The sequence below is a fragment of the Otolemur garnettii genome, unplaced genomic scaffold, assembly GCF_000181295.1.
Source record: "Otolemur garnettii isolate 467f Iridium unplaced genomic scaffold, OtoGar3 scaffold00001, whole genome shotgun sequence".
Lineage (NCBI taxonomy): Eukaryota > Metazoa > Chordata > Mammalia > Primates > Galagidae > Otolemur > Otolemur garnettii.
Window position 1 is genome coordinate 15,784,360 of NW_003852396.1, and position 11,680 is coordinate 15,796,039.

Here is an 11,680-nt window from a genome sequence, read left to right on the forward strand (position 1 = left end):
TATGATGTAATTCTGCTAAGGATGGTAAATTTTCTAAGCACCTGACAAAATATAATGTTATTCTGATTGGTGTAATTAAAGAACAAAAGAAAAAACATCAAGATGATACTTAGATCAGTTTTCTACCTCTGGCAGTTCAATAGCAATACCATCCAGAATGATGGCTATTAAATAAATTGTTTGGTTTACAACATATGGCTGAAAACCAGAAAATTAAAATAAGTTTTAAACAAAGAAATGTTTTCCAACATGAGCAAGATAATATTCCCACAACCTCCCTGAAGCCTCTTTTAATATTTCATCACCCTGCAAGGGATGGCCAGTCACTTCAGTTATCACAAACGTTCTGTTTTATAATCAAAACTCATTTCTTCCCACCACATTAGAAAGAAGATTGGGAGACTTGTGCGCATGCAGCACGTCCTTCCCTAATGTGTCAACAGGCTCTTGGAAACTCCTACTTTAAGCAAAACAATACATGGCAAAGCTATTTTATTTCTTATTAACCCCACAGCGAAACGACATTGAATGAAAGGATGCTATTGGAGGACCTGTCATATGTTGTTTCACTTCAAGTTGCAGTTTCCTAGAACCTATTAATGATGTTAAATGGAAGACTTTACCATGCTTGTTTAAACGCAAGACTTTACCATGCTTGCAAACTTTGAAAGGATGAATCTGCAGTTGTGAGTTGCCCAAGGTCAAGACGGAAGGAGAACCCAGAACTACGGCCATGCAGACTGTCGTCTTTCCAATACAGGAGGCTGGCTACTCCAGTTTCGAAGGAGATAGAATACTAATTCTTGATTCTACCACAAATTAATAATTAGTAGCATAAACCATATCACAAAACCTCAAAGAAATGTGATTTTTTAAAAATCACACTTTTTTCCTTTTTTGCAAATTTCAAATATCTACTTTGGGGGAAAAATGGTGATAAGAATACCTAAAATGGAACGCTGTTTTGCTGTACAAATGAGTTGAATAATTCTAAAGTACTTAGAACATACGATAAACACCCAACAAATGTTCCTTCTCTTCAACAAGACACCCTGCCCCTGCTTTCCTCTTTGATTCTATAATAAGAAAAGTTGCCTGTCCCCATCACTGCACCTCTTCTCATATTGTCTCTCCTAAGTCGCAACGCCTGCTGACTCCTCCTTCAGTAATGCTCATCAGTTTCTTTAAGGCTCAATTTAAAATGAACCTCCTTTAAGAACTCTTCTGAACTAACTTAACCCTACTAATTACTTATTTCTTCCATCATTATTTAAACTACTTGTACTTTTAAACTACATACTTGTTTATGTCTTCTATTGGAGTTCTATAACTATAATTACTTCCTGAGAGCTTTCTATGTCTTCTTAATTTTCTTCCATAATTAGAACATAAGCTATTAACAGCCTAGAATATAAACTCGAAAAAAACAGGGATATTGATCAGTTTTGTTCACTGGTAGATCACAGGCACCTAAAACGATGCCACGAATATGTAAGTGCTCACTAAATACCAGCTGAATAAACAGGCAGGGATTGTTTATCTTTCCATTCATGAAGCTCTCCAAAATTCCAAATGTAATGATAAACACACATACATAGAAATTTAAAATTTTTGAGAAAATAAAAATAGATATGCCTGATATTTTAAAAACTCAAAATATTCAAAAATTTAATAAAACCATAACAGATGAATCAACTATTAATTTGACTTAATCACTAATTGGACTTAACTCCTTAGTCACTCCTTCCCGACTGGCTAAAGAAAGTCATTTAGTTTATTCATTGCATGTTCTCAGTGACTCCTGCCATTACTAAAAGAAGGATATATGGTTATCAGCTAAAAAACAGAAAGTAAAGGAATTAAGACCCAGAGTTTGAAATCCTACCTTTATCGCAGGATAAAGAATTGTTAAAATTTTTTCTTTTTTCAAATTTTGGATTAGGAAAATTAAATAAAAAGAATACTAATTTCTGCTTTATGCTAGTCTCAAGTTATATTTTAAAAGTAGGGAATTACAAAAATACATGAATTTAAGAGACTAACTTTATCTTCTAATAAAATACTTGTTGTACCCTATATTTAAAACACCTGAAAGGCAGAAAATAGAATACCTTTCCTAAAGAAATACAAAAAAATATCACTTTTGAGCCAAGTGCATTCAATAACTATTTATTGGTATGCTTATTTTAAAAATTAGCTTTTCAAAAAAAGAAACACATAAAAAAATTCTACCCAGAAAAATGGTCTGCTTTCTGACTTATGTAATTCGATCAAAATACAAAGACCCAGCTACTCTACACATAGGACTTTACGGAACACCAACATGGTTAAACAATCAATGAAGTAATGGATTTATAAAGGACTAGAACGTATTTTTCTTATTCACTTTAAGCCACGTGTCACATTATATACATAAAAAGATAGCCATAACAATTAGAATGATAAAAATCATTGCTAATTCTTGAAGGTACTAACTACAATCCTATTTTTCACTTGTCAAACTAATTACAATTAAACAGGGCTAACCATGACTAGAAAACTCCACATGAATTACTGTACATCCAGGGAAATTAACAGTGTATAGCGCAATGAATGGGCTTTGAAAACTGGGATCCTAGCTTTCTCCTTTCCTAGCTGCTTGACCGTAAGTAAAATGTTTAATTTCTCTGAGCTTCAGTTTATCTATTAAGTTATGGCCATTATAATTTCTCCCTTGCAAAGTTATGATGAGGATTTAAAAGATAATTTCACACTCTTCTGTTCCTATACTCACTCCTATGATACAGTACTACCTATAAGGTAAGTTTCAAACTATCATACTTTAAAGAGGAAAAACATGTTTTCTAATCTCAAAACCTGTTAAAACATCTAAGCAGAAATGTATAATAAGTAGACAAAATGCAGCACTAAACCCAGAACAGAGAGAAGGAAGTACATGCGAATTTCATTGTCATCATGCACCTAGATTACAAATTTACACAAAGACTGATATTTCTGTACTTTGAATATGCCAATCTTTATTTCTCCTACATGATATTATGCCATAAAATTACCAATAAATATCTACAAATATTAACAATATTAACAAATATTTTGAGCAGGCCCAGTAGTTCATGCCTGTAATCCTAGCGGTCTGAGAGGCCGAGGCAGGAGGACTGCTTGAACTCAGGAGATCAGGACTAGACTGAGCAAAAGCAAGACCCATCTCTACTAAAAACAGAAAACTAAATGGGAGTCACGGAGGGCACCTACAGTCCCAGGTATTTGAGAGGCTGAGGCTACTCAGGATTCACCTGAGCCCAAAAGTTTGATGTTGCTGTGAACTATGATGATGGCACAGCACTCCATCCACAGTAACAGAGTGAGACTCTGTCTCTAAATAAATAAATAATACACACACACATATTTTTGCAGTTTTGGGCTAGCATAATTTTTAAAATGCCCTAGGAACAGACAAACTCCTTGTGACTCTCCACTTTCCTCCCCTAGCATATTATAAATGTTCTAACATGATAAATGTGCAATTTCAGCTCCTGTTTTAAATAAGCTATCTAATTGTTAACCTTTTAGTTGATCTTCTACTGTCAAACAGATTCTCTGCTATTGCCCTGATACTAAAACAGAGTTTAAACATTGAATATTCTAGGTGGAACCTGAACACTAGTTAGTTCCAGACTCAACCTGAACTAAGTATTATATTTCCACCCTCTCCAAGACTCTTTTTCCTCATAATTAAAACTGTGTTTCCTATCTGAGTAAGCGCCTCTCACAACGTATCATCTATTTCCACAGCATGAGCACCCTGTCCCTAAAAACCCATGCCACTTGTCTGTGTGCGTAGATATTTTTTCAATATTTGTATTTTGTCTTAATTCTCTACATCCCAAAGTAAAATCATTAAATTAAGATAGTGGCCTATCTTAGCTACTATTTACTAATTCTCTACTACATATCACTCTGTACTTTTTAAACTATAAAATATTATTTTAGCAACTCTAAAATATCATGGACTTAAAAGAAATCTCCAATTTAAGAATCATTAAAATAACAGATGGTAACTATAAGGTATCTCTGATTAGAAAACATCTTCCATTTTCAGAGCTCTTAAAATGGAAAGAGAAATAAGTACATCTTACACTTAAACCTCATTTTAGAAAGTGAAGGTCAGGGAGTGCTAAAACACATTGTCTAATTTTAATAGCTGTTAACTAGGTTAGTTATGTGATGTAATATGCAATAATTGGGGGAGAAATGGATGAAAACCTGGCTACTTTAATTATTATCTCCCTATTAAGTAAAATGAGTACATACGTAGTATTGAATACCTGTTGATACGCTCAGATGATTATTTATTAAATTGTGCTGCATACATTATTGTAACCTTCCTATAAAAGAAAATCAAAATTTCATTGCCTGCCCTATGAAAAAATATATAGTAGTTACTAATATGTGAAACATATTTTCTGACAATATAAGCAGACAAATAGGTCTAATCTCATTACTGGAAATATGTTCTTTTTTAAAACATCACCACATACTACAGTTTGTTAAGAATACAAAGTGTTCAATTAAGTCTTTCTCCATAGACAAAATATATGTTACAACTTAAAGTAATTTGCAATATACATTTAGATATTTAGGAGTATATATTTTTCCAATGATGGCACATTTATGCCTAATGCATAAATATATCAACCAATTAAATATATAGTCACACTATATATAATATAATTCGACTTAACGCCTTAGATAATCGCTCCCTCTCACTACTAAATATTTAGGTAACTAACTGAATTACAAATACTACATTAAAACACAGAACTCAATCCTGGCATAGAATGCTATATTTTATCCTTAAGTATTTGCTAGAATTACGGAAAAAGGAACATGGCAGTGTGATATTACATTCAACGTCAACCTCAACCTAAACACGTCTCTGTGAGGGAGTAAATAAAGAAAAAGCAGACAGAATCATGATCAGGCTATAATAATTTTGAAATGGGAAATGAAAATTTATTTCAGGTGACAGAAAAATCTTTTGAAGAATTTATAGATACACTTAAAATTCAAAATCTTTGAACAATAAACTAAGACTCTGCATCTTAAATGATCCTCATCAAAACAAAGGAATAGACAAAATTTTCTCTCTCTCTCTCTCTCTCTCTGGCAAATGTCAACATTTCCAATTATTTTTTCCTAAGAAATAAGTACAAGTTCTGCATAATGTAAACTAGGAAGAAAGGAAAAAGTAAGAGATTGATTTCATTAAACATATATACTTGTAGAAGTTATTATTTTCTTTTAAGGGTAAAAACAATTGGTAACCAAAGATTAACAGACCCAGCAATTTATTTTCAACCCAAGATCTGGTTCCAATATAATTATGAACAAAAATAGATTTTTAACATTAGGTACATTCAATATTATGTATATCCAGTATTTCTCTATTTGTTCAACAAAACATAACAGAATTTACCACATTTTATATTATAAAAACTGCAAATTATGAATTAACAAGTAATAATTTTATCAAAATTCTCATCTTACTTCTCCATTCCTTAAAGTTGTGATGGTTCCTCTTGCCACACCCATTCTAAACAGTGTTTCTGTGGCCTGTGAATAAAAAAAAAAATACATAAGCTGTAATCTGTACCAAATAGCAAATCCCACCCGAAAATGTGAAAAACATCCAATACTCTTACATATAACTTGCATGTCTTAGAGAAGTACAATATGAGCTAAAAACCCCAAATTATATGCCAGAAATACCATTTTCACAATGTCTTAATGTTATCAATAGCTCAAACTGAATTATTCAAAAGATTATTTTCATATACTGGGTTCTTCCAAGTTTACAGTTTCAAATTAGTTCACTTAGATAAGTTTAAACTTCCACTTGATAAAGAGAATTAAATTAAAATTTACTGTTGTGATTCAATTCAGAAATGATCATTTATTCTGGTTTTTTGTTTCATTGCCATTTATTCATCTGAGTTTAGTTCAGCTCACTTGTCTGCTATTAAAATAAGACAAGAAATGAAGTAATGAAATGTCATATATTAAATAACATCCTAAAACAGGTATAGTTTTCCATATACCAACAATAAACAATCAGAAAAGGAAACTGAGAAAAGAATTCCATTTACAGTAACATCAAAAAGAATAAAAATCTCAGGTAACGGCCAGGCGTGGTGGCTCACGCCTACAAACCCAGCACTCTGGGAGGCCAAGGCAGGTAGATTGCTTGAGCTCACGAGTTCAAGACCAGATTGAACAAAAAGCAAGACCCCATCTCTACTAAAAATAGAAAAACTGAGGCAAGAGAATAGCTTGAGCCTGAGAGTTGGAGGTTGTTGTAAGCTATGACACCACAGCACTCTACCCAGGGCAACAGCTTGAGATTCTGTCTCAAAAAATAAAAATTTAAATTTAAAAAATCTCAGATAACAAGGAAATGAAAGACCATAAACTAAAAACAACATTGCTTCAAGAAATTAAAGAAAACACAAATAATGGAAAGATATCTTGTACTCATGGTTTGCAAGACTATTAAGATGTCAATGCTACCCAATGTAACCTCAGATTCAGTGCAATCCCTATTAAAATCCTAACAATGCTTTTGCAGAAATAGAAAAACCCATTCTAAAATCCATTTGGAACCTCGAGAAAACTCAAATATACAAAATAATCTTGAAAAAAAGAAGAAGTCGGGGAACTCACCTCTCCTGATTTAAAAATTACTACAAATCTACAGTAATCAAAAAAAAATTTTTTTGGTATTATTTAAAGATAGACAATGAAATAGATATAATGGAATAAAATAGAAAGGCCAAAAATAAATCTCTATATATATGGTCAAATGGTTTTCAACAATGACAATAAGACCATTCATTCAGGGGAAAAGGAGAATTTTTTCAACAAATGATGACGGGAAAATTGGATGTCCACATGGAGGTCAGACTAGTTACTGTACATATTTAAGGAGCAAAAGGGGGACGGCAAAGGCAATAGTAATTGGGATAAAATACGCAACAATTTCTCAAAAACAAATCAAATTACTTTTGTTAATGTCTCCCAAGGTAATGTGAAGATCAAATTCCTTTATGTACCTTCTCCAGTAGAAAAATACCAAATTCAATCTTTTGTTTCCAACTAAATTGATTTATGTCATCAGCTCTTCCCACCACTGTTTCTAAGGCTGTCTCATTCTTTTTTTTTTTTTTTTTTTGAGACAGAGCCTCAAGCTGTCCTCCTGGGTAGAGCGCTGTGGCATCACAGCTCACAGCAACCTCTAACTCCTGGGCTCAAGAGAGTCTCCTGCCTCCGCCTCCCAAGTAGCCAGGATCACAACGCCCGGCTATTTTTTGGTTGCAGCCATCATTGCTTTTGGTGGGCCCGGGCTGGATTCAAACCTACCCACCACCTTAGGTGTATGTGGCTGGTGCCTTAGCCACTTGAGCCACAGGCACCGAGCCAGGCTGTCTCATTCTAACATTCCAGCTACACCTCCTTTGTTTCTTTACAACAGCAGTGCAGTATGCAAGTTTCTTTTGACCTTACTGAAAGATTGCTTTTAATTTATTCACACCTAAACAATTACAACAAGTATCAAAAACCATAAAGTACTCCACTAATTCTCAGCATTTATATATTTACCAATAGCAAATTCTTGAGTGAAATTTCCCTTTCCTTAGTTTTTTATTACATCTAAGATGACTGAATACTAAAAACATTCATTCAACATTTTTTGTCAGTGGCATGAGAAAAAAACTGCCAGGTCTTTGTTTATCAAGATTATCAAGAAAGACTGCTTTTAAGAACAGTGCTAGATAACAGAGACTTAACAACCTAAATGCAAAAGTCAGTGCAAAGATCTTGGTTGGATCCTTGTGAGCTTGTTTGAATATATATGTGTGTAAATAAAAAAGATCTGGAAGGACATACCCTGAGTGATCAACAGTAGTCATCTCTATGTTTTACTATGCACAGACAGTGCTTGGTAATACTTCTTTTTTAAGTACATAAGTAAAAGTGAGCTGGGAGCAGTGGTATGTGCTTATCGTCCCAGCTACTCGAGAGGCTGAGGCAGGAGGATTGCTTGAGTCCAGGAGTTTGAACCAAGCCTGGACAACATAGTAAGATCCAAGTAACAATTTTGGCAGCAACAAAGATAAAACCTTTAAAACAGGATTTTAGAACACTGTAAAATGTTACAAGCATGATACAGTGAGTAGCTCCTAAAGTGAAAATAATCAAAATTGAACAAAGAAACTCAAGTGTTTGTATAGTCCAATACTTTCTAACTCATCAAAACTAATGCATAGAAAGTAAAATTAGACTTAGTACTAAGTTAAAAGTAGTATGATTACAGTATCTTTTTGTTGTTGTTGTTGTTGAGACAAAGTCTTACTATATAGCCCTCAGTAGAGTGACGTTGCATCACAGCTCACAGCAACCTCAAATTCTTGGACTTAAGCAATTCTCTTGCCTCAGCCTCCCAAGTAGCTGGGACTACAGGCATACCCACCACAACGCCTGGCTATTTTTTGGTTGCAGTTGTTGTTTTAGCAGGCCCAGGCCGGGCTCGAACCTGTCACATTTGGTGTATAAGGCTGGTGCCTCACTCACTGAGCTACAGGCACCAAGCCTGATTACAGTATCTTTAAAGTATCTTCTTATAATAAATAATACTTTTAATCATTTAAGCATCATCTTACCAAAAGATTTAAGTGGATTACTTCAACATGCAGTTTATAAATATAAATACAAAAATGATTTTATTTAGCATGCATTTGTTTCCTATTAGTCCAGCAATTACAGTTCTAGTTATCTTGTTTACAACTATTTAATGCCTGGACAACCTTAGGCAGGCCATTTAAACTCTGATCTTATTTGTAAAACAGTGATAGTTAATATCAACCTGTCTGCAGATGGTCCATACAGTGTGTTAATATGTGAAAGTGCTAGATAAACATAAAATATTTAAGCCAAGGTCCAACTGAGAGAGAACTTCATAAGATAAATGTTTGAGCAATATTAAGTTTGACTTTGCAAGTATAAAAATATGAAATGGATTAATGAAAAGACCAGAAATAAAATAGCTTCAATCACAGCTGTCAATATGAAAAACAAAAATCTATGCCAAAGAATTATAGCATTTATTACTGTTCAAGGACTATTTCTTTATTGTTCTAGTTCACTACAAGGAGGTCCTTCGGGACATAAATGACATGTTTTATTCATTTATTTCTAGAACTTTACACAATATATAACAATATAGCATAAGGATTAAGAGAATTGGTTTTAGAAACAGACTATCTAGTTCAAATTCAAGATCTGCCCTTGCAAGGTGTGTGGTAGCCTCAGACAAGTAACTTCACTTCTTTGATCTACAATGTTTACTGTTCTTCAACAGTCAAATGAGAATAATGATACATAAATTTAAGAAAAATTGTAAATATTCAATAAGTGATAATTTCATTACTATTAATATCTCAAAGGGAAATAGAAAATTCCAATTCTACCTTAATAATTAATTAGCAGACAACACTGACAGTTAAAAATGTACTATATAAAAAGTCAACCAGAATTAGAACATCACGCTATATGACCGATTATTTATGCTAACATTCTTGACAGAACCAGGAAAATAGAAATATAAACTATTCCAAGAAAATTAATTTAGCAATCATCTTCAGAAATCTGATGCGCTCCTCAGCAGTTAATCCTGGCCACAGAAGAAAACTATTTGAATACTAATGCTTTGAAGTATCAGCTGTTTTCCTCCCTCATGATGGTAAAAATGTAAAGTACAGGAAAACTGAGCATTAGCTATATGCTTCTCACAAAATAGGCAGTGTATGATACAAAGCTAATAATATGCCTCCCAAATATATAAATTATTAGCACCACCGACCATTCTCACTCTTCTTTTCTCCAGAGAGCTGCCTATAGCCCAAGCCTCTCCCCGCTGCCTAAATCCTCTTGATGGCTTCAGGGCCCCCGGGCTGAAGGAGCTGCAGCATAGAGTGCACCACCTCTAAGAAAAACACTACCTTTCTATCCAGAAAACTGAAAAGAAGAGCCCAAATGAGTCAGAGAACATAGAGGGAGGGAGGAACTCCGGTCTACTCCTCGTTGTTTTGTAGTTTTTTTCCTGACTCCAGCCTAAGGGTAGGCCCCAGCTGTATGTTTGAGCAGCAGCAGGGCACACAGTCAAAACGAGAAAAGAAATCCTGCTATCTAACCAAAGGAAAGTGGAAAAGGGGCTTCTACAGTCCAAACAGAAAGGAAGAATCTGGAGCCCGTTTTTCATTCTCTTTTTCTCTAGCCACTTGGTCTCAAGGGTAGCCCACTGAGGGGCCGCTGGTCTGGCAGAGGTACAAGCAGTCAAACTCCAAGAGAAATTTCATCTTTCTGGCCAGAGGATCAGGAAAAAGAGGCCCAATGAGACTGACAATGGAAGGATAATCTCAGAAAGGAAGTGCTAGAAAAAGAGATCTAAATCTAAACCGTTACGGGTTTCTTTATTTCCAATTAATGCAAGGATACATACAAATCAGTTACATCGTTTGCATTTGTAAGGAAAAGTTCAAGTTGCAGTTGTGACCTTCACTCAGGAAGTGTGTCCTGCACATTGCTGCAGCGGGGTAGGAACCTGAGGACCCCCCACTTCTTGGATTTAATTGAGTTCTTCCCTTCTATGAGCACATTGCTGTTGATCTACAAGTTTCAAATTAGCATTGTACAGGTGATGCTTGCAGCCCAATTTACAATTGCAAAGATGTAGAAACAGTCCAAAAGCCCTTCAACACATGAATAGATTAATCAACTGTGCTACAGGTATATACCATGGAATACTACTCAGTTGTAAAAATGATGAAGAGGGGCGGAGCCAAGATGGCGGACTGCAGCCAGCTTTTTATAGAAGCTTGCACCCAGAAGGAGGCTGAAAGGACAGAAGCTTAGCAGATTAGCTGATGGTTTGGAGCAGAGACAAGAGAGAAGATTGAAGAGCGCACTTCAACCTTCCTGAGGTGAGCTGCGACCCCAAAAATACAACTAAAAGCTGCTGCTGTTCCACTGCACCCCGGCTGCCCCAGCACCTGAGAACTGGGAGAAGACAACAGACACTCTCTGCCTGTCTCTCTAGGCAACCAAAAGAAGCCATCAACTGAACGGTTCTAAGGCCTCCAAACAAGGTAAACTCAGCATGGGGCGGAACCAGCGGAAAAAATCTGGCAACTCAAATAACCAGAGTAGATCAACTCCTCCAAGGGAAAATGGGAAGACACAATTGAAGACCTGATCCACAAGCAAATGACTGGGATGTCAGAAATCGAGTTCAGAATGTGGATAGCAAATAAGATTAACAGACTGGAAGAAACAAAGGAATTAGGAGCTCAAGAAATTATTTAAAAGTTTTCTCAAGAAATTATTCAAAAAGTATCTCAAGAAATTATCCAAAAGATGACTCAAGAACTCAACGATTTCAAAGATAAAATGATCAAAGATTTTGAAATACTGAGACAAGAGGTTGCAGCCATCAAGGATCTGACAACAGAGGGCAACAGGCCTTGCCTAACACAGAGAGCAACAGGCAGAAGAAAGGATCTCTGATACTGAAGACAAAGCTTTTGAAGAAGCCCAGGAGTGCAAAGATCAAAAGAAATGGAGAGCA

General features: G+C 35.0%; 1 protein-coding gene across 2 annotated transcripts in view; it reads right to left on the bottom strand.

Annotated features, from left to right (window-relative positions):
• Positions 1-11,680, bottom strand: part of TMEM135 (transmembrane protein 135) — a 242,961-nt gene that overhangs the window by 136,425 nt on the left and 94,856 nt on the right. For both annotated transcript variants that reach the window (XM_003780838.3, XM_023511656.1), the window contains exon 5: positions 5,548-5,613. In XM_003780838.3, coding sequence (XP_003780886.1) covers positions 5,548-5,613 — 66 coding nt within the window. The remainder of the gene's footprint in view (positions 1-5,547; positions 5,614-11,680) is intronic.